General features: G+C 42.1%; 1 protein-coding gene and 1 pseudogene across 1 annotated transcript; both read right to left on the bottom strand.

Annotated features, from left to right (window-relative positions):
* Positions 1 to 6,628: 6,628 nt before the first annotated feature.
* On the bottom strand, positions 6,629 to 11,226 carry LOC116325174 (annotated as a pseudogene).
* A 7,772-nt stretch (positions 11,227 to 18,998) lies between these two features.
* LOC116325171 (granzyme K-like) lies at positions 18,999 to 23,650 on the bottom strand. Its single transcript, XM_031745990.2, has 5 exons — positions 23,568 to 23,650; positions 23,228 to 23,369; positions 21,646 to 21,784; positions 20,024 to 20,290; positions 18,999 to 19,927 (listed from the first exon to the last, which is right to left on the bottom strand). The coding sequence occupies exons 1-5, from the start codon at positions 23,629 to 23,631 to the stop codon at positions 19,775 to 19,777; spliced, it is 765 nt and encodes a 254-aa protein (XP_031601850.1). The 5' UTR covers positions 23,632 to 23,650; the 3' UTR covers positions 18,999 to 19,774.
* Positions 23,651 to 23,942: the final 292 nt, after the last annotated feature.

Raw genomic sequence — 23,942 nt, 5'->3', positions numbered from 1 at the left:
ACCGGCATTTGTGTTTGGAAACAAAGAAAGACTTTCATTGCACAGAGAAATGCTTTTTCTTCTTGTACATATGACAATAAACACTTTGAATCTTGAATCTTTCTTTAAGGATCTTCTCTCTAACTGGACCTCTTTACAATTTAATTGATTATCCTTATCATTGAGTCCATTGACTGCAGTGAAGTGAAACATCCTAGATTGGCTCTACATTTGTTGTTCATGTAATTCACTTGGAATGTGTAGTGCAGACTGACATCCCAGGCTCGAGTTTGTGGACATCTGAAGCTGAGCAGGCATTCCCAGCATTCCCGGTTAAAAAATAGTTTTGCTCTGCACCCATTCTCACCCATCCCGATACTGCCAGGCAGTTTGTTGTGGAGGTGGATGCTTCTGATACGGGTGCGGGAGCCGTGCTGTCTCAACGTTCACCCAACGAGGTAGGCAACCGCGAGCTTCTAGTAGTTAAGTTGGCTCTTGAGGAGTGGCGTCACTGGTTAGAGGGAGCGGAACAGCCATTTTTGATTTGGCTTGACCATAAAAATCCCACCTACATTCAGACCGCTAAGCGGCTCAACTCCAGGCAGGTCAGGTGGCAGCTATTTTTTAGCTCCTTCCGACTGGATTCCCGAAACACTAAGCCTGACGCATTGTCACACCAATTCTTCCCCGAATCTGAGTCTACCCTCATCCTGCGTGGTGGGGGCTGTGACGTGGGAGATTGAGGGCCTGGTGCGCTGTGCTCAACAGAATGAACCAGACCCCGGTTCGGATCTGCCTGGCAAGCTGTTTGTCCCGTCTACCATGCATACACCTGCACTAGGTGCACACATCTGGCTTCGCCTGTCACCCTGGTGTGGGTCGTATGGTTTCCCTATTGAGACGCTTCTTTTTGTGGCCCTCATTAGACAGTGATGCCCGCGAATATGTACTAGCATGTGAAACCTGTGCGTGCAATAAGAGCTGCCACCAGGCGCCTCTGTAGAGATTAGAAAATTATTTTGCTGTTACTATTCATGTTGCATTAGTTATCAGTTCATCGACACATTTTTTGAAGCTGTTGAGGTTACATTAAAGTCTGTATTTCAAGTCTGTATTTCAGGTGGTAGCTTAATCACATGATAATCTTTCATTGCAGGTGCAACTGTATTCATGTTATACACATTGCATTTTTGTGCTAATTAAAGAGTTGAAGCTCGGTCAATTAATTGATGGTCGGAAGCTTCAGCGGCGCGAGGTCCGACTGATCTATTGAGTAAAGTGACCTTGAGTTATGAAAGAATTGCATACATGCTTACAATACATCATACATAACTTAGAAACTGAATAGAGGCCTGTGTGTTCAGCAACCGGCTGCATTGGAGTTCTGCCTGGTAACAGATGACTCAGAGTAAGGTCATGCACTGAGGCTAAGACACATGGGCTGCCTGAACACACATACACAGTATCTAGACTTGTTTTGCTCGAAACTGCGAAGTTGTTTTACCTGCATACGTGACAGTTCAGTTCCACAAATAAGTGTAATAGGTAAAATAACAGGAAACATCTAGTGGAGGAACAGAGGAAGGAACTGTTCTTTTTTTAGAAGATGTTCAAGGTTGGAATGACTGGAACATGTATATTTTTATCTGCTGTGACGCATATTACTTGTCATCATATGTTATATATATCACACCCCATTTATTGTTCTGGGAAGACCGATGCTTTTTGGGTGATCGTGCTCGGCTTCCCACATGTATGTGTTTTGATAAAATCATTGTTTTGACACACTGGGACTTTGCAGTCGTCTGTCTCTTCCTCAAATACGAACCATGACACCTCCCGGGCTGCTACACCGACTGCCCGCCCCAGGTTGGCCCTGGTTGCACATTTCTGTGGACTTTGTTACTGGTTTGCCACGTTACTCTAACCACTCGGTTATTTTGACAATCATTGACAGGTTCTCCAAGGCTGCCCATTTCATCCCTCTGACTAAACTCACTTCTGCCCTTGAAAGCGCTCGCTTACTCATTGATCATGTTTTTAGGTTACATGGGATTCCTCGGGACATTGTTCCAGACAGGGGGTTCAGTTTGTTTCTTGTGTGTGGAAGGCCTTTTGTGCAGCTTTGGGGGTGGGGGTGAGCCTTTCCTCAGTCTATCGCCCACAGTGCAATGGACAGACTGAAAGGGCAAAGGGCATGAGTTGAAGGGAAGTCATGAACTGTTTCTGACAAATAACACCAGGATCCTTTTTTATGTGTTGATAATGTCACCGTCAACAAAAGGGTCAGGGTGTTTCCAAATCAAAAACCCTGGATGAATAGCGAAGTGCAATCCCTCCTAAAAAGCCGCAACACTGCCTTCAAGTCAGGGGACAGGGCTGCATATAGGGCGGCCAGGGCAGACCTGAGTAGAGGCATCAGGAAAGCTAAGGCTGCCTATAGGAGGAGGATTGAAGATCACTTTGCTGACAACGACCCCAGAAAAATTTGGCAGGGGATCAATCACATTACCAACTACAGAAGCAACAACCAGGCGACATCTAGGATTGATGCCTCGCTGGCTGAGGATCTAAATCGTTTCTTCGCCCGCTTTGAGACGACCAGGCCCTCAGCTGTCACACCACTTCCACCCGCCCCAGCACCGGCACACTAACACTTAGGGAGCATCAAGTGAGGTGTGTTCTAAGGTCAGTGAATCCCAGGAAGGCGGCAGGTCCTGATGGAATACATGGAAAGGTTCTCAGAGCATGTGCTGACGAACTGACCGGAGTCTTCACTAAAATCTTCAACCTTTCCTTGTCATTAAACACCGTCCCACCCTGCCTCAAAACCTCCACCATCATCCCCATCGCCAAGAAGACAGCTGTGGTCAGCCCAAATGATTACAGGCCTGTTGCACTTACGCCTGTAGTGATGAAGTGCTTTGAGAGACTGGTCTGTCAGCACATCAGGGCCAGTCTGCCTCCCACTTTGGACCCCACCAATTTGCCTACAGGACTAATCGATCCACCGAGGACGCTATCACCATAGCGCTCCACACTGCGCTGAGTCACCTGGAGCACAGAGGAAGCTATGTGAGAATGCTCTTCCTGGACTTCAGCTCAGCATTTAATCACATCATCCCAGAGATCCTGGTCCAGAAACTGTCTCACCTGGGACTCTCCACCCCCATCTGCCTCTGGATCAAGGACTTCCTGACAAATAGACCACAGTCTGTCAGACTCGGCCCCCACCTGTCCAGCACCATCACACTCAGCACCGGGTCTCCACAAGGATGTGTTCTGAGTCCCCTCCTGTTTACGCTCTACACATCCGACTGCTCCCCTACCCATCTCTCAAACACCATCATAAAGTTCGCGGATGACACCACTGTGGTTGGACTCATCTCAAGGGGGGATGAGTCGGACTACAGAGATGAGGTCAACAGACTGACTGAGTGGTGTTCAGTTAATAACCTCCAACTGAACACCACGGAAACTAAAGAACTTCTCTTGGACTTCAGGAAGGGCAGAGCAGACCCGGCCCCACTGTACATTCACGGGAACCGTGTGGAGAGGGTACACTCCATGAGGTTTCTGGGCGTGCAGATCTCTGATGATCTCTCCTGGACTGCAAATACCACGGCGGTGGTAAAAAAGGCCCAGCAGCGTCTCCACTTTCTGAGAGTGCTCAGGAGGAACAACCTGGAGGAGAGGCTGCTGGTGACATTCTACAGAGCCACCATAGAGAGCATCCTAACGTACAGCATAACAACATGGTATGCAGGGTGCTCAGCTGCAGACAGGAAAGCACTGCAGAGGGTCATCAACACAGCCCAGAAGATCACTGGCTGCTCTCTGCCCAGCCTGGAGGTCATTGCAAACTCTCGGTACCTCAGCAGAGCTGGCAATATCATCAAGGACCATTCTCACCCCAGCAATCAACTGTTTGAACTATTACCGTCAGGCCGACGGTACAGGTCACATAAAACCAGGACAAACAGATTCAGGGATAGCTTCTTTCCCAGAGCTATCACCGTAGTAAATAAGCACAAAAACAATTGAACCTGCTTAGCTATACCATACTGTCACTGTCATTATATTATGCTGCTATTCATACTGTCATTATATTAATGCTGCTATCCTGTATATATATCGTACTTACTATTGTTTGAGTACTTACGATTGTTTTATTGTAGCTTTTATATTTTACATTTATATTTATTATTGTATTTTGCACCAAGGGAGTGGCACTCCAATTTCGTTGTACCCTGTACAATGACAATAAAGGCTATTCTATTCTATTCTATTCTATTCTATTCTATTCTATTCTATTCTATTCTATTCTATGTAGCTGACAGCTACGTGTGCAGGGGCGGGTCTAGCAAAGTGTTGCCAAGGGGGCCAGGTAGGGCATTAACAGGTAAAGGGGGGCACAAAGAAATACTTTTCTTTCTTATTCTTATTCTTATTTGAAATGTCTCGCTTTTATTAAATAAATATCTGAATCTCACAACCAAAGTTTTCATATGATGAAAAATGTATAGAAATCCATCATTGTATTCAGTAAATATTAAGTAAGTTATAGTATTCTTTCCTTTGGGAAGGTACCATCTGTGCAGTCTGCAATTCTGTTGGAGAAAGATGTTGAATCTATTTAATTACTGGAGAAAAATAATAGATTGCTGTGCATTTGTTTTATACGTGCATTAAATTAAAATCGGTTTTGTCAATTAAGCATCTTGGGGCACAGCGTGGGGGAGTGGTTCCCTATTTTTTTATTTTCTTTTTTTTGCTGGAAGTTGGCAACCCTATTAGTGAGGTCTATGTAATTATTAATAAGGTTGTTTTATGTTTTGCTAAGTACTGTTCAGAATACCACAATAGGGAGGACGGTGTAGGTTTAAGTTTATTATAAAGGCTTTATGGCTTTTCCTATAATACCATGGTGGGCTGGTCACCAGTCAAAATGCCTGGGCTGATTTTTTGTCCCAGTCCAGCCATGCTTATGACTCATTCATGTCGACAGCTACTGGTTTCTCTCCTTTTGAGATATGTCTCGGGTATCAGCCACCACTGTTTCCTTCTCAGGAGTTTGGGATCGCAGTCTCGGCAGTGCAGGACAACTACTTAAGTAGTCTGGCTTTTGTAGAATGTTTTATGTCTTGATATTTTTGTTTTATTTTGCTTTTTTTGTGTTTTTTTTATTCCCTTCTGTTTTTATTATTATTATTCATTTTATATATTTTCAGATGTTTATAATTCGGCTGTTTTGGTGAGTCCAGTGATTTTGAGTTCATTATATTATTTATCATTTCTAGTCTTTGGTTTCTTTGTTAGAGTTCTGTCTTATGTTTTATGTCTCTGTGTAATCCTTAGTTGTTATATCCGCTGTGTCCACCCTGGTCCCACGTCTCTGTTCCCTCTGTTGTAGTGCCTGCCTGTGAGTCTGTGTCTGTAAGCTCAGTCTGTGTTATGTTTCCTATTTTACTTTGAAAGTCCGTGTCTCATGTAAATGTATCTGGTTTTTCTTCCACTGTTTCATTAGGCCTGATTTGCCCCAGCTGTGTTTCCCTCCTGTTGCTCATTCCCTGACTGCTCCCTCTGTGTATATAAGCCCTGTGTTTTCATCTGTCCGTGTCGTGATCTACTGTTTACTATGCTGTGTGTTCTGTCTGCTTGCCTGAGTTTATGTTTATACTTTGGAAGTTTGTTACTTTGAGTTCAGCATTAACGCTGTTTTGAGTTCACGTCTGTCTCTGGAGTCTGCACTTTGGGTCCTTTTCCTGCCTGCACACAGCCGTTTCATAACAGAAGCATTTTGTTTCTTTGGTTTAGAAGGAAAAGAACAGAACAGAAATATATTATTAATATTAATCCTCAGCGTCCTGCTCCTCTGCAAACCTGCCAGTTTTCAGTTTATAGGGTGATTAGCAGCTCTTTATTACACCACATATGAAAACACTTCCTTCTCGTTCTCACGCAGATCATTTCTTCTCTTTTCTTTATCAGGTGTTAAATGCTGTGAAACTCAACGACTCACAGTTTCTATGTTGAGCTCACAGGATGTGATCTAATCCTCAGTCAGACAGTAAAAACAGACCCATGGTAAATGAGACATGCTGATATTGTTTTAACACCTGTGGTCACATTCATCATAAATAATATTAACTATGTTGTTCTAAACTTTAAATAAAAAAGGCTGCTGGAATAATAATGAGATAAACAATTACAAAGACAGAGCTGATGGAGATACTGAAATCATGAATCTATGGATGTGCTGGATGTCAGAGATCCTCTGAAACAATGAAAGAAAGAGAGGAGGAAGGAAATGTGTCTTTTTATTCATGCCTTCATTTTTATTAGAAAGTTACAAAAATATCATTGTTAGTTTTTTAGCACAAATAATTGGAATGAGATATGAACAAATAAGAAAGTGTGCAGAAATAAGAAAGAATATAATACAGGAGGTGGTGAATCTTTCTGATTGAAGAGAGCAAAATAAAAAGGAATCCTGCAAAATCCTGCAGCAGGAATTACACTGCAGGAATTTGCAGCTTGTAGAAACACTTGGATGGATAACCATGTTTATGTGAGGTCTGTAGAGACAATCAGTAATCTACAAACCATCACAGAGACTGTTTTCATTGTTATATACAGAAAGCCCCAGATGGTTTGGGGTCCAGTTAATGTTTGTGCCACATTGTGCCTGCTTTAAGTTCCTTCAATGGCAGTAATGGACTAACCATGAGATGGTGGCTATCATACTGTATATGTGCAGAGTGTGTAACAATTATAGCAAGCTAGCAGAAGCTAAAATATAATGAAATATAAGAGAAACACTGAAATGATCAAATGGATAATAAACCATCAAAGGTTTCATGACATTTAGAATGATTTCATTGTCTTCTTGATCCACTGTAGTTGTCTCTCTGAGACAAACGAGTAGACTCCAGGTTTCTTAATGACACCACAACCCTCTCCAAAGGACGTGACTCCAACCAGCGCTCCATCACACAACAGCGGCCCTCCTGAATCCCCCTGCAGCAAGAACAAACACATGACAGTGTTTCAGGTGTTGAGCTGAATGAACATTTACTTCAAACAAGGAAAAATACATGGATTCCTCATACATACCTGACAGGTATCAGCGACGTTTGTACCATCTGAACCAGCAGATATCATGTCTCTGGTGATCTCAGGTCTGTGGTTGTAATAATCACGAGAGTTGCACGTCTGTCTGTCCACCACAGTCACATTGACAGACATGAGGACGTCTGATGTTCGTTTTGTTTCGGTTCGTCCCCATCCAGCCACCAGACACCTGCTGCCAGCTGCCGGGTCTCTGATGGTTTTGCCTAACTTGAGCCATTTGACTGTCCTGGTCAGAGTCACTGGTTCCTGAAGCTGAAAAAGAAACACTGAATGACACTGATGTATTAACTTTACAGCATTGGTCTTAAAGCTAATATTTATGGAGCACTGTGCTAAAGTCTTGAACCATCATTTATTTGCATGTTTTAATTTGAAAATGGGAAATATGTGCAGTGAGTTATTGAAACGTAAACATACACAGACACACATCATGTAAGGTAAAAACAAATGTATTCGCCTTGTTGCATTTTTACTTTACTATTTACTATTTTGGGGCATTACTTTACCACCTTACCTTCAGCAACATGAGGTCGTTGCCCTTGGTTACAACGGTATAGTTGGGATGTGGAAAATTTTCTCAACCTCTTGGATCTGCTTTGAATCTTTCTCCTTTTTCCTGATGGAGTGCGCTCCCAGGACCACCTTATACATACTGTCAAAGAAAAAAAAAATCAAAAAAAAAAAAAATCACAGTTTACACATTAAAAGGTTTAATAGATGAGAAGTTTCTATAAGAATAATTATAGTAATGCTATTAGAGTATCTATTAATACATTTGGCTGTTACTAAGTCTCCGATGAATCAGCATCAAATTTTCTTCCAGCTGAAGTGCAAATTTCAACAATATTAAATATTATAAATCAAGAACAAGAAAAAAACGAGAATTCAATAATATAACATGTTTAAGAGGTGTAAATATCTGTACAGCCATTGGTTTAAACAGCTTGACATGTATAATTATAGAAACGTGTGTTTTTTTTTACCTTTGAAGACTCTGGATACATTAAACACATTTAGAATTAGAATTAGAATTCAACTTTATTGTCATTGCACATGTCACAGGTACAGGGCAACGAAATGCAGTTTGCATCCATCCAGAAAGTGCTTTAGCCGTGATATAGATATATTACAATATATATTAGCAATAATATAGATATGTAAGTATATTACAGAAATGGGTCTATTATGGTATGTTATAATGTACACAGTGTGAAGTATGTTATGAATATTCTATAACTATAAGTATGTACAGGCTATGAACAGGATATAAATATGAAATAAAAACTATACAGAAATCTGAGATATGCAGTTATACAGAAATGTGAACTATGCAAGTTATAAACAGTTGTAGGATTAAAAATTATCATATGTACAGAATGATATTTACACAGAACTATACAGTAGTGGTAAAGTGCTAGTGGTTGTGGGTGTGTGTATGTTCAGTCCATGAGTTTAACGTGGGTCAGATGTCAGGAGGCAGAGTTCAGGAGTCTGACAGCTGTGGGGAAGAAGCTGTTCCGGTACCTGGTGGTCTTAGTCCGGAGGCTCCTGTAGCGCCTCCCAGAGGGCAGGAGGGTGAAGAGTCCATGTGATGGGTGACTGGGGTCTTTGATGATTTTCCCAGCCCTTTTCAGACACCGCTTCCTGTAGATGTCCTTTATGGCAGGAAGTGGTGCTCCAGCGATGCGCTGGGCAGTTTTCACGACCCTCTGCAACGCCTTCCGGTCCGAGGCAGAGCAGTTCCCGGACCAGACTGTTATACAGTTGGTCAGGATGCTCTCGATGGTGCAGCGGTAGAAGTTCACCAGGATGTCTGAGGACAGGTGGTTCTTCCTCAGAGTCCTCAAGAAGAAGAGGCGCTGGTGAGCCTTCTTGACCAGCTTGGAGCAGTTGGTTGTCCAGGTGAGATCCTCGGAGATGTGGACTCCCAGGAACTTGAAGCTGCTCACACGCTCCACAGCCGTCCCCTTAATGTGGATGGGTGGATGTGGGTCAGCATTCCTCCTGTAGTCCACAATGAGCTCCTTAGTCTTCTCGGTGTTAAGCAGCAGGTTGTTTGTGTCGCACCACTCAGCCAGACGATCCACCTCCTCCCTGTAGGCGGCCTCATCATTGTCACTGATGAGGCCAATCACCATGGTGTCATCTGCAAACTTAATGATGGTGTTGGAATCATCAGCAGGTCTGCAGTCGTGGGTGAAGAGGGAGTAGAGGAAAGGGCTCATCACACAGCCCTGTGGTACACCGGTGTTCATTGTGATTGTAGATGAGCAGCGGTTATCCAGCCGGACATGTTGGGGGCGGTTGGTCAGGAAGTCTAGTAACCATTTGCAGATGAGGGAACTGATGCCCAGGTCTGTCAGTTTCCTGATGAGTTGTGAGGGGTGGATTGTATTGAATGCTGAACTGAAGTCTATAAACAGCATTCTGGCGTAGGTGTCATTGTTGTCCAGGTGTGAGAGGACAGAGTGCAGTGCGATGGAGACTGCATCCTCTGTGCTCCTGTTCTCGCGGTATGCGAATTGGTGGGGGTCCAGGGTGGGGGGGAGACAGGATTTGAAGTGTGCTAAGACCAGCTGCTCTAAGCACTTAGCGATGATGGGGGTGAGTGCTACTGGGCGGTAGTCATTGAGGCTAGATGGGTTGGAGTTTTGGGGTATCGGGACGATGGAGGTGGATTTGAAGCAGACCGGTACCACAGCGTGGGCCAAGGACAGATTGAATATGTCTGTGAGCACTCCTGCAAGCTCCCAGAACACGCTCTGAGAACACGCCTGGGATGCCATCAGGACCTGCAGCCTTGTGGACATTGATCCTACTCAGCACCGCTCCTACATCGGTGGGGGAGAGAGTCAGAGGTTGGTGGTCTGGCGTCATGTCTGTTTTGGTTGTGGGGTTCCCTCGCTCAAAATGAGCATAAAAGTTGTTGAGCTCCCACTCAACTTTCACTTCCCACTTTCTTGTTCCAGCTCTGGAGCAGCTGGAATACCTTCAAAAAGTTCAGCTTTACTATTTAAAAGGCAGATTTTCTTCATGTGTGTGAATGTGATGAAACATTTATTTTTTTAAAAACATTTGTGATGTGATAAACCTCTGTTTTGGTCAATGGTAAATGGCCTGTATTTATATAGCGCTTTAATAGTCCCTAAGGACCCCAAAGCGCTTTACATATCCAGTCATCCACACATTCACACACTGGTGGTGGTAAGCTACATTGTAACCACAGCCACCCTGGGGCGCACTGACAGAGGCGATGTGTTTTCATGAAAGCTTTTGTCTTTCAGGCATTTCCTGGAGACAAACTTTGAGTGATTTCCATAAACACATTTACCAGTTTGGTTTTTGTCTATAATGTAAGAAAACAAGAATATAAGATGAGGAAACACATGTAAATATAGCAACGTGATAAAATGTTAATACTGACCTTCGCAGTAAAATGGTAAGCGGCATCATGTAATAGCAGTTTCATTTTTAATGTACTCACTCTAAACCAGTATGTATTATTAGAGTGAGTGTATGGACATTACAATTTATCACAATTAAAAAAGGAGACAATATCTCACACGTCTGTAAAAAATAAATACTGTAATTTTTTTAATAGAAAAAGAAATAAGAAAAAATGAAAAGTTCATGTTCCTACCGAGGGCAGTGGGCAGCCGTCAGCACCCACTGTGGATGGATCAATGTCCCTCCATATGAAGACAGTTTACCTCTTACGTAAGCCATGAAAGGCAGCGAGTGCGGCTCAACTTCTTTCCCTTGAATGATCTCAGAACCACGACCTGAAACAAAAAGAAAATATCCAGAAACATAAATCAGCAGATGATCAAGTCAAGAACAGATGAGTGAAAAAAAACACTCTGCACCAAGATATCAGCAATGTGTTATTTGTTGTTTACACGGAACAATTATTAATTAATTAATTAAGTAAAGTACAATAGAAAAGATTCTCACCTGGCTGTGTGATGAAGAGGAGCACACATGAGAGGAAAAGACTGAAATTCATCAGGCAGAACATTTTTCCTGGCTGGTAGATCAGATGTTGAATGCAGTGAAACCCACTGTGATGAGTTACACACAGCTGTAAACTGATGAGTGCTGATGTTGTTTTAATGCCTGTGGTCAGACTGGTCATAAGTGAAGACCTTCAGCTCTTTTTATATTGTGCATTATCTCACATCAAAACTGGGTGCACCACTTTCAGCAACACGTATGAATGTTTCTAGCAGCAGCTCACAGTTTCAGTGGGTGTGGGTCCACACTTTCAGTTACACTCATGAGTGTTTCTAAATGCCCGTTTTAATTAGAATATTTATGAAAGTAAATGATCTGAAAGGACAGAGCGTACAAACTACTGACGAATACTTCAGAATAAAAAAACTGAAAACTATTTCCCTCAATCAGCCACACTAATTATTTGATCCCCTGCTGAAACTGATTACAGATTACTCGTTAAGTGTATTAAGCCCACTGAATCATTTCACTCCATGCTGACCTCCTACCACAGTGGGTAAGACCAAAGATCTGTAACAGGACGTCACAGACACGACTGAAGACGTACAGAAGGCTGGGATAGACTACGAGATCATTAGCGATAAGCCTGGTGAGAAGGTGACAAGTGTTGGTGTGATTATTCAGAAATGGAGAAATGTCACTTCCTCATTCTCTCTATGAACCAGATTACAAGCAAAGACTCTTCAAACGCACCACAGCAGCTTCTAACTTCTCCTTTTCTTCCTGCAGACGCTCCGGCTGTATTCCTACAAACTGTGTTCCTGCCGGCAGCTCACCTTCACTCAGACAAACCATCGCTGCTTTTAATACAACTGCAGTCAGCTGGAGTCTGCTCTGAGTTCACTTCAAGCTTAAACATTGTGAGTTTAGCCTCTGTAACAAAAGAATTTCCCAAATATGAAATAAAGTTGTTCTTAAATTAAAGGTATAAACATTAAAATCTGACTCTCTGTGTGAGAGAGAGATGGATACAGTATCTCACAAAGTGAGTACACCGCTCACATTTTTGTAAATATTTTATATCTTTTCATGGGACAACATTGAAGATATTACACTTTGCTATAATTGAAAGTAGTCAGTGTACAGCTTGTATAACAGTGTAAATTTGCTGTCCCCTCAAAATAACTCCAACACAGCCATTATTGCTTAAACCAAGCAAAGGTGGCAGCAACAAAAGTGAGTACAGCCCTAAGTAAGAAAGGTCCACTCTCTCATACTGTAATGTCAGTGGGAGTCACTGGGGAAGGCAGTGTAGTAACATCCTTTTTATTTGAGGTAAAGTGGTAGAATGATACAGAATGAAGGACTTGTGAGGAGCCTGCATGGCTGCAGTACACTGCAAAAATCCAGCCTTTATGTTGACACCATTACAGTTGTATCTTTCACTGTCTGAGGCAGATCGTGGAGAAGTGGGGAAGCAGGACCCAAATGCTGGACTCTTGGATGCAGACAGTGCCTTCCTCCCAATGCTCGTGCTCCGCGTCTCCCCTCCCGTGATTCTCGTGCCCTCTCGTTCCCGCACTCCTGCTGGAAAAGCCACAGAAGCAGCCGTTAGCACTCACTTCAATACCAACAGACTAACACGCACTGGAAAAAGTGAAAACGCTAACGGGTAATCACACAATAATCCAGTGTCGAGCAGCACTCAGCCGCACTGCTATGTAGCTCTCCTGACGACCCTGATCAGGTAGAGGTGTGTGTGTTCCTCCTCCTCGGGTGTGGCAAGCCTCCCAACGGGACACACCCACTAGGCCTGGTGGTCCAGGAAAACCAGGACATCACACATATGCACACACATACACAATACAAAGGGAAACCAGGGGCACAAACACCACACATAATCACGGTACACACAACAGCATATAAATATGTCCAAAACTGCTCACGGACCCTGGGTCCCCAGACCCAGATCCAGGTCCCTGACAGCAACATGCAAGATGCATTTTTGTTTTCATGATCATCCACTGTTCAATTAAATTAGGCAGTAAAATCTGAACTAAACATACTAATATTTGCAGCTACAAACACACACTGATCATGACTCATTGATTGACTGATTATTTGAAACACATGCACCCTCACGTACCCAGGCCATGATGTTAAAACACACTTCATGATATTTATTTGAATATCATTTCTATGCTTTGGCTCTCTGTAGACTGATCCACAGGTCTGCAGACTGTTGAGTTTCACTGCATCACACTCTGTGTGCTCTCTTAACTGGACATTTGCAGCCTGGATGGCTTCAATGGCCTCAGTTAGATCTCCAGTTATGTTTTGTAGAGCTGTACTCATGAGTCCTTCTTTACATCTTTGTTTGTTCACTTCCTCGACACGTTTAAACAAAGCTACTGTGTCAGAGTGGAGTGTCACTGTCTTCTCTACAGACGGTGTGCACGTAGCAGGCTAGTTTTGTTGTTGTAGATCATCCCAGAGCCGGAGTCCTGCAGGTTTTAGATCTCACCCTGGGTCAACACACCTGAATCAAATGATTAGTTCATTACCAGGCATCTGGAGAACTTCAACACATGTTGAGGAGGTGATTTAGCCATTTGAATCAGCTGTGTTGGATCAAGAACACATCTAAAACCTGCAGGACACCGGCCCTCCAGGCCTGGAGTTCCCACCACTGGACTAGTCCTTAGTTCCTCATGATGTCAGTTCTTTTCTGTGTCCAGTCTGTGTGTGTCCGTCATGTCTCCATGTCAGTGTCACGTTCATGTGTCTTAGTCCTGGTCTCTGTGTTTGTTTCTTTTCTTCTTTTATATTAATAGTCTCTCGTCCTGTGTGCATTGTGTTTCTTTACTCTGTAATTAGTTCCAGCTGTGTTCCCACCTGTTAGTCATTGTCTTGTTAGCTGCTGTGTCCTCAGTTTTCTCTGTTCCTTGTTGTGTCATCTCAGCTAGCTGTGTGTTCCAGTTTCCTCCTTGCCTGAGTTTTTGTATTTCCTGTAACAACAATGAAGCTTCATTTAATTTGTCTTTGGTTCCTACTCTGCCTGCACACAGTGCACCTTGACACAACAGGCTAAAGTAAATGCATAAAGCATTATCAGCAAAGTGATCACATTAATATGTAGGGTCAATCATACAGTTAGAACAGATGGACAGTTTAATGCCTCGAACAGCTTATTGCTCAACAAGCCAGATCTGTCATTGTCGCTCCACACGAGTGTTATTGTCCTTGTTTTGTTTTTGTTCTCCTCCTTGTGTCTGTATCACTGTGAAACTAAGCTTAGATTAATGTCATTTTCATTCTGTGCTCTAAAGACTGACGCACATCATGTCAGGATGTTGTTTACAGATGTTTGTGGTGAGTGATGTGTTCAGGGTCCGGGCCAGGGGACTTCTTGCTCTGTGGCTTGTGGTCAGATGCAGAATGACTGATGGAGGCAACAGTTACATTTGTCACTGTGAATGACTGAGCAGGTGAATGATAATGGTTTATTTGGCTGCTAAGTAGTTGCAGCCTCCAGTGTTATTGTTGCTGTTTGAGATTCCTCTTTAAATGAATACATTTTGTGAACACTAGTTTCTCTACCTAGTTAATATTTTTGTCCATTTGTGTTTTCTGTTCATTGCAAAGGTTTGAGGCCCGTTACATAAAAATAGCCCAACCTTTAAAAAGAGTCAAACATGTAGTTTATGTGATGGTTGAGGGCTGCTCTGCTGCTGGATGGATCGATGTAATCAGTGGATGGATGAATTCTGCTCTCCACCAGCAAATCATGAAGAATGTTTGGCCACGAGTTCATGTCCTGAAGTTTAAGAGCATTCAGGTTCAGCAGGGCAACGATCAGAAACACACCACCAAGCCCACCTCAAAAAACACAATGAATGTTATAGAGTGCACTCCTCAAAGCCTGGACTTAAATTCAACTGAGATGCTGTGACATTAAACAGGAAGTTCAAACACATCAAACGTTCAAACATGAATTAAAACAATTCTGCAAAGTAAAGTTGGCCAAATTTCCTCCAGAACGATGTGAAAGACTCATTTGCAGTCATCAAGTGCTTGATTGCAGATCTTGCTGTCAAGTATGGTGGGACTAGTTTTCAGGTTTAATTTTTCACATAAGACAAAGCAGGTTTGGATAATTTTTCTCTTTAAAGAAATAATTTATAAACTGCATTCTGTATTCAGTCTGGTTATCGCTGTCTGTTGATGAACTTTATTTGTTGCAAGTGTGACCAATGGGGGGAAAGAAATCAGGAAGAGAGCAAATGCTTCTTCACAGCTTTGCGTGGTTTTACACCATGTGGTGAAGGTCAGGAGGTGAAGTAACACTTTAGCTGCGATGTGCTGAGGCCGAGTCAGGAACAAGTTCAGTAAAGTATCAAACATTTAAAGTCTAATTTCCTCGGTACCATGTTTTTAAGGTATGAACTTCGATGTTATGTGTTATATTTTTAACAATGTTCTCTACATGTCAGTCATGATTTAAAAAATTAATAATGTGTTTTATATCATCAGTAAGTTCCCAGTTTCTTGGTGTTTCTGTGAACTAGTTGAAGCAACAGCTCTCAAAAAATGTAGCAGAGAGCTCCACCTAGTGGTGTAGTGTGAACGTGTCAGTGCCACAGTCCAGTGAGGACCATGAAAGTGTGGCAGCACGAGGGGGTGGAAATCAGGGCTGGACTGGGACAAAAAATCGGCCCGGGCATTTTGACTAGAGACCGGCCCACCAGGTATTATAGGAAAAACCATAAAGTCTTTGAATAAAAACAAACGCTGTTGTCGCAGTGATGTACACTGTCTTGTTGGTATATATGTATCAGTCTAATAAACTTAAACCTACACCATCCTCCCTATTCTGGTATTGTAAACAGTACCCGAAAGTAGACTGCTTGGTGGAGTTAACCTCCTGAACTATCTACAACACATGGTGAAAACCTGAAATTAAGACAGAGAAGGCTAGAGGTGAGACATGATCATTACTGATTACTGATGACAGATTTAGATATATTTTCATAAACCATTCATTTACCACATCAATAAACAGCATGGCAGGGCAAAATATTTTTTCTAACATGGTAACCTTTAATAAGTGAAAGGAGACAGAAAGACAGATGAGAAAGAATAAAACTTAATTGACTTTTTGATGGCATTTTACACACAGTACTGGTACAGAATCTAGAAAATGTGGGAAAATGCTGGCATCATAAACAGTACTTAGCTACTTCTGAAGAAATTATGATGGGACCCTAAAAAAAATTACTATGTACAATAATGGATAATAATGAGAGGAGAAGAGGCAGCTGTGCACAGCAAACACAGAATAACTCCAGCTTTGTGTCTTTTTCATTGTAGCTGAAATACGGGACAAACTGTGTTCCTTTTCACCTCAATACGAAACGCGCAATATTTTGTCTGTATATGAGACGATTCTGTTTTTTACGGGATGGTTGGAAACTAATAACTAACCTTATAAATAAGATAAAACAAGTTCAACATCATAATATCATAGCACCCGCCCAGCAGTATGGAAACGAGTTATTGTAACTGACTGTAAAAAGTCAGCATAACGAAAATAAACTCCACCTAAACTTGGTTTATATCTGACCCAGATAGACTACAGGTCATAACTTCTTACCTGAAGTTCAGTTCACCGCCTCGGGTCTCTGCTCCTCCTGCCTTTCTGTCATCCACCTGCCAGCGTGTTGCATCTGCTGGCCTCCACCACTTGCTAATGTTACTGAATCTGTAGAAGCTCCGCAACAGCCACCACCAAACAATTGAGTTATTTTTACACATCTCTCAGCATCTGGCCAATCCACCACCTTTCAGTGTTTATACCGTTACGGAAAAAAACGAAGAAAAAAACCCCATCGGCCCATAAAAACGAAAAATCACCATCGACCCACAGTCCAGCTATGGTGGAAACTGAAGAACAGAGCAAGCAACCGATGATGTCACACGCACACACTAGAATGGCGACGTGGTAACTGGGAGCTCAAAACTTTTATAATTATAGTGAAAACCTGACAACGCCACCCTGAGAATATCTAGTCTGAAACTATGCTAATTATCAAGAAGACACTTTGGTGTGTTAGGTTTGAGACAGACGCGGTTCAGGATAAAACAAACAACTGACAGCTGTTAACAAATGTCTCATGAAAGAGCCGATGAATCATTCGTTCATGTGCTGTAAAATTCAGAGCTGTGGTTTACCAGTGGGTGAATGGGATGCCAGATGAGGACAGGTCACCTCCACTATAGGCCTTCTGCTTATGAATGAATGAAACACAAGTTCTTAATATATCCAAAACAAAGCTTAAACACACAGCTGTGGCTAACCGTGCTGCAGAAACACGCTGTCGATCTGCAGCTAGAAAAAGGGCCTTCCAGTGGTGTAACACAAAAACCTACAAATCAAACATTCAGATGTACAAACAAAATAAATTAAATCTTCAGTTTAGAGCAGATAATTTCACAGCACAATTCTGTATTGTTATAAATACAACTGCTCTAAAAGAATAAGTCAAAACATTAAAGTGCAAATTAACAGGCTTTGCACAGACGGCTCAAATCCTGAAACCTTGAACCAGAGTGTTGCAGACAGAGCAAACAAGAGGACGAATAAGGCAACAAGGCAAAAAACAAAAAGAACACAAAAAGGAAACTAAAAAGGACACAAAAACGCAACGCAAAGTGGACACAAGGCAAAAAGTAAAAGAGACTTCTCCTTTTTCTTCTGTAAACGGAGAAGCAGTAGCAGCCCCACTTTAAAGCCATCAGCCGCCCACTCAGGCCCAGACTTCTGATCAAAAGGCGTCGCACAGTTTGCAAACAATGTGACCAATAGGAGGCTTCTGCAGCTACAACCTGTAACGGCGAGAGAAGTCAGGTAACCGAAGGCCTGGATGCGTACAGCAACAGGTGAGCCTGTGAGACACACTCAGGTGGCAGCTACAATTTATAGTAATGTGATTGGCTACTGATGGTGATTCACAAAGCTAGATTAAAATACAGTCCTGATCAAAAGTTCAAGACCATTTGAAAAATAGCAAAAATCATATTTTACATGTTTGGATCTTAACAAGGTTCCAAGTAGAGCTTCAACGTGCAACAAGAAGAAATGAGACAAAACACTGAGCATGCAACTGATTGAAAACAACGCTTAAACTGAAAGAGACTGTTATACAGCTGACCAAAAGTTTAGGACCACACCTCCAAAAGAACAAAAGTATTACATCAAACTTTACGTTACACCCACAGAGGCTGGATTTCAGGCCTTTAACTTCATTTCTGGTTGTAGCTGAGCCGAGGGAGCTCAGGCTTCGTGACAGTAAATATTCTTTGTGTTGACATTAATGCGATCGTCTTTTAAAGAAAAAAAATCCTGGAAAAATTCTAAAGATGACCTGAAGAGCAGGAAGAAAAGACTCATATTAGTCAGAGACATAACATTTATGCATATTCATATTGATATTTAAATATTAAATACTGTGATTGTTTTTCTGAAAGGAATTTAATAACATCTAATAACTGTGTTTCAGTTTGGGTGTCATGTGGTATGTTATCAGAAAATACAGTAAAAATATTTCTTGGGAAAAGAAGTTTGATTTAATTTGAACACTAAAAATGGAGGACTGAAACAATTCCTCATTGCAAAATAATGTGAAAGATTTAGGAGTTTGGTTTGGGCTCGTCGGCAGGTGAGGCTGAGACACACCGGAGCTCCATCAGCTCATCACACCTCCCTGCATCAAAGAGTGTGCCAGGACCCGAGGTTGTGGCTGTGTGTGAGACAAAGTGACAATCGAATAAAGAAAAGTGTGAAAGAGTGAAGTATGTGGTCATGTCTGTCATTTGAATGCCAAAAGGAGTTACTGCAAAAAACAGGAAGCTTTGAAAGAACAAACAATGAATGAAAGAAAGAGCCACCAGCTTTATTAGAAAGTAGAAAGAATAGAAAATGTGTCAGAACAAATCATTGTTTTAGGATTGTTTGTTTGTTTGTTTGTTTTTTAGCACAAACACTCCAGGAGCAATAAAATACACAAGAATGTATGCTTAAAAATTCAGCATAAAAAAATTCTGGCCACAATTTTTAGTTTCTAACACAGGAGATGGTGACAAACCATGACTGACAGACTGAATAAACTCACTTTGTTTGATGTTCATGGATTTCGTGTAAACATTAAAAATAATTGAAAAAGAGAAATTAAAAATTAAAATTTGAGTGAAAATAACATCTTTTCACAAATCAGTAAATTGGAGGGTAAAAAAGCTTATTTTCCCCTGTAGAAATGTGAAGATTGCTTTTGGAGCTGTCATGATCTTTTCGAGGTCATCACATTTATACAGGGTTGTGTATACACGTGTAATTACAACAGCTAAAATGAAAAACAGTCATCCATAAACCATCACAGTGGCTGTGCCTTTCTTAATACTGAATGGCAACAAAACGTGTTCAGGTCAGTCCAGTTAATGTTGTTGCCTTCAGTTCCTGCAGTGGAAACCACTGACCATGACAGGACCGCTACCATACATGTGCAGAATGTGAGCAAGCTAGCAGAAACTAAAATATGAGAAATGATAAAATGGATAATGGTCTACAGAGACATCACCGAGAGATTTAACATAAAAGCATCAAAGATTCTCATCTTGCTCGTAGAGATTCTCGCCTGTGCTTTCATGACATTTAAGCTGACTTTAATGTTTCCTTGATCCACTGTAGCTGTTTCCTTGAGACAAACGAGTAGACTCCAGGATTTTTAATGACACCACAACCCGCTCCAAAAGAAGTGACTCCAACCAGCGCTCCATCGCACAACAGCGGCCCTCCTGAATCCCCCTGCAGCAAGAACAAACACATGACAGTGTTTCAGGTGTTGAGCTGAATGAACATTTACTTTAAACAAGGAAAAATACATGGATTCTTCATACGTACCTGACAGGTATCAGCGACGTTTGTACCATCTGAACCAGCACATATCATGTCTCTGGTGATCTCAGGTCTGTGGTTGTAATAATCACGAGAGTTGCACTTCTGTCTGTCCACCACAGTCACATTGACAGACATGAGGACGTCTGATGCATCGCTGTTTTCAGTTACTCCAAATCCAGCCACCAGACACGTGCTGCCAGCTGCCGGGTCTCTGGCTTTGCATAACTTGAGCCATTTGACTGCCCCGGTTTTCTTTGCTGGTTTGTTAAGCTAAAAAAAAAAAAAGTATATATATATAAAAAAAACACCCAGCACGCCCCTGCGGGCGGTTTATCCTTCAAGCTCGGGTCCTCTACCAGAGGCCTGGGAGCTTGAGGGTCCTGCGCAGTATCTTAGCTGTTCCCAGGACTGCGCTCTTCTGGACAGAGATCTCCGATGTTGTTCCTGGGATCTGCTGGAGCCACTCGCCTAGCTTGGGAGTCACCGCACCTAGTGCTCCGATTACCACGGGGACCACCGTTACCTTCACCCTCCACATCCTCTCGAGCTCTTCTCTGAGCCCTTGGTATTTCTCCAGCTTCTCGTGTTCCTTCTTCCTGATGTTGCTGTCATTCGGAACCGCTACATCGATCACTACGGCCGTCTTCTTCTGTTTGTCTACCACCACTATGTCCGGTTGGTTAGCCACCACCATTTTGTCCGTCTATATCTGGAAGTCCCACAGGATCTTAGCTCGGTCATTCTCCACCACCCTTGGGGGCATCTCCCATTTTGACCTCGGGACTTCCAGGTTATACTCGGCACAGATGTTCCTGTACACTATGCCGGCCACTTGGTTATGGCGCTCCATGTATGCCTTGCCTGCTAGCATCTTGCACCCTGCTGTTATGTGCTGGATTGTCTCTGGGGCATCTTTACACAGCCTGCACCTGGGGTCTTGCCTGGTGTGATAGACCCCAGCCTCTATGGATCTTGTGCTCAGAGCTTGTTCTTGTGCTGCCATGATTAGTGCCTCTGTGCTGTCTTTCAGTCCAGCTTTGTCCAGCCACTGGTAGGATTTCTGGATATCAGCCACCTCCTCTATCTGCCGGTGGTACATACCGTGCAGGGGCCTGTCCTTCCATGAGATATATATATATATATATATATATATATATATATATATATATATATATATATATATATATATATATATATATATATATATATGCTGTCAGCATTAATCTTTGTTAAAATGACGTTAACACCATAACCGCATTACCGCGGCAAATCTCTGTTTGGTGCATTTGCACGGGGCTAACACGTTAACGAGCTAACCTGCCCCGTGCGGCGATCTGTGTTAACGTGGTAATAGAGATTTGCCGCGTTCATGCGGTTTTGGCATTAACATCATTTTAATGAGATTACTAATATATACATAAATATGCAGTATTGTGCTGAAGTTTTGCACCATCATTTATTCACTCATTTATTTTTATATTTTCCTTAGAAAATGTGAAATATCTGCAGTGATTTGTTGAAATGTGTGTGAACGTGTAAAAAGAAAATACTTTGTTTAATATGAAAATTCTTAAAATGTTGCATTTTCTCTTTACTTGCTTTTGGACACCGAATAATCTTTTTACCTTGAGCAACATGAGGTCGTAGCCCAGAACTACACTGGTATAGTTGGGATGAGGAACGTGTGTCACAACCTCTTGGATCTGTTTAGAATTTTCTTCCTGTTTCTTGATGGAGTGTGCTCCCAAAGTCACCTTATTAATACTGTAAAACACACACACACACACACACGCACACACATGCACGCACACACACACACACACACACACACACATTTTAGTGATGAGTGTTTAACTATTTTAAAAGTTAAAAGTTCAGGTATTTCAAAAACAATAATCATAATTGTCTCATTGCATGTGTATTATTATATAGCACAGGGGTGGGAACTCCAGGCCTGGAGGGCCGGTGTCCTGCGGGCTTTAGATGTGTCCTTGATTCATCACAGCTGATTTAAATGGCTAATTGACCTCCTCAACATGTCTTGCAGTTCTCCAGAGGCCTGGTGATGACCTCATCATTTGATTCAGGTGCGCTGACCCAGGGTGAGATCTGAAACCTGCAGGACACCGGCCCTGTAGGCCTGGAGTTTCCACCTCTGGCCTACAGGAGAGAGGAAAACTCCCTGGTTTCTGCAGTTCTGATGCAGCTGTTATACATAACACCTTCAAAGAGGATCAGCTCTACTCTCTAAGAAACAGCTTTCCTTTGGGTTTGTTAATGTTGTTAATTTAAATTACAAAAATATTTTGTGTAGCTCATTTTTTGGACTGTGATCACGTTCTCGTTTCGTTAAAGTGCAAACCTGTCTACTTGTTTTCTCCTTTTTTTCCTGTCATGTAAAGTTGCAAAAATGTTTATACTGCTCATATCAGTAAAATGTTTGCTGACATTATTTTTTGCTACTATAGATATAAATCCAGCAACATCATGTTTATGTCCTCACTCACAATCAATATATCAAAGTGTGCAGACATGTGATCCCATGTTCTTTGTAACTATCAAAATTTAAGAATGTCACAATATGTTCTCTTTCAGTCTGTTAAAAACAAATATAATAAATAAGCAAATATATTTAAAGAATAAGAAATGTCTTTTTTTTTTTCCTGTCCTGTTTGGCACTGTAACAATCAGTATTACTGTCTGAAGGCCAAAAAAAGCCCAACAGTGGATCATTATAGTTTTTGTCATATTGGTCCACTGGATTGTCATAGTTCATTCGATCTTCAGTATTTACTTTTTTTACTTTAAGGTTATTACAGCCAGAACGGACAGGAGCGGGGACGGGAAAGACAAAGGAAAGAGAGACACAGATAAAAGACACCAGATCTGTTTGATCACCTGCTGAAAAAAAACAAGCAAAAAGAGAAAAACACAGCAACAACCAACATGAGCATCAGTAGCAGTAAATAATAAATACTGAATGTTACACAAGACCGACAACACATGATTATTTAGAGGCAGCAGCCACCCAAGATAGTGTGTGTTTGTGAGCATGGCTTTGTATTCATAAGGTTTCTTCGTGTAACTGTCTAAGAGTGGGTGTGGGGAGCCATAGCCCCGCCCCCCAGGGCATGAAGCAGGCATGGAGGAGATCCGGGCCCCAGACAACTCGAGGCCCCCAGAGTATGAGAGGCTTCAGATTCTTACCCAGTGCAGTGGGCAGCTGTCAGGACCCACTGTGGATGGATTAATGTCCCTCCACAGAAAGAATTTGGACTTGTCACATAAGCCATATAAGGCAGTGAGTGTGGCACAACTTCTTTCCCATTAATAATCTCAGAACCACGACCTGAAACAGAAACCAAATATCCAGACACATAAATCAGCAGATGATGAAGTGAAGAACAGATGAGTGAAACAAACACACTGCACCAACTGCTCTGTAACACTGAACAATATCAGGAATGTAACTTTGTATTACGCTTGTTTACGTGAAGATTAAAATTATCAACAAATAAATTAAATTACAATAGAAAACATCACTCACCTGGCTGGATGATGAAGAGGAGCACACATGAGAGGACAGCAGTGAAATTCTTCAGGCAGAACATTTCTTCTTCCTCTCTTTGATCAGATGTTGAATACAGTGAAACTCACTGTGATGCTCAGCTTTACATGCTGAGCTGAGGGGGCGTGGTCTGAAAATTGATATGTAAGATAAATTGACACACTAGCCCAAAGCCTTTAAACCACACACACACACACACACACACACACACACACACACACACACACACACACACACACACACACACACACACACTCGCTGTAAATGTGTGCCACAGGAAGAGTTACTGCCACAAATCAGAGGTGATCCAAAGAAAAGCAGTAATCACTTACACACTTCTAAACAGTGTTTTAT

The sequence above is a fragment of the Oreochromis aureus genome, linkage group 12 (genome assembly GCF_013358895.1).
Source record: "Oreochromis aureus strain Israel breed Guangdong linkage group 12, ZZ_aureus, whole genome shotgun sequence".
Taxonomy (NCBI): Eukaryota; Metazoa; Chordata; class Actinopteri; order Cichliformes; family Cichlidae; genus Oreochromis; species Oreochromis aureus.
The sequence above is the reverse complement of the archived record's forward strand: the minus strand, read 5'-3'. Positions and strand labels throughout refer to the sequence as shown.

Coding starts and splice junctions, on each gene's coding strand:
- LOC116325171 (XM_031745990.2), bottom strand. CDS start 23,631: ATGTTCTGCCTGAAGAATTTCACTGCTGTCCTCTCATGTGTGCTCCTC. Junction 23,370..23,567: donor CCTCTTCATCATCCAGCCAG/GTGAGTGATGTT, acceptor TTTCTGTTTCAG/GTCGTGGTTCTGAGATTATT. Junction 20,291..21,645: donor ACGACCTCATGTTGCTCAAG/GTAAAAAGATTA, acceptor TTTTTTTTTTAG/CTTAACAAACCAGCAAAGAA.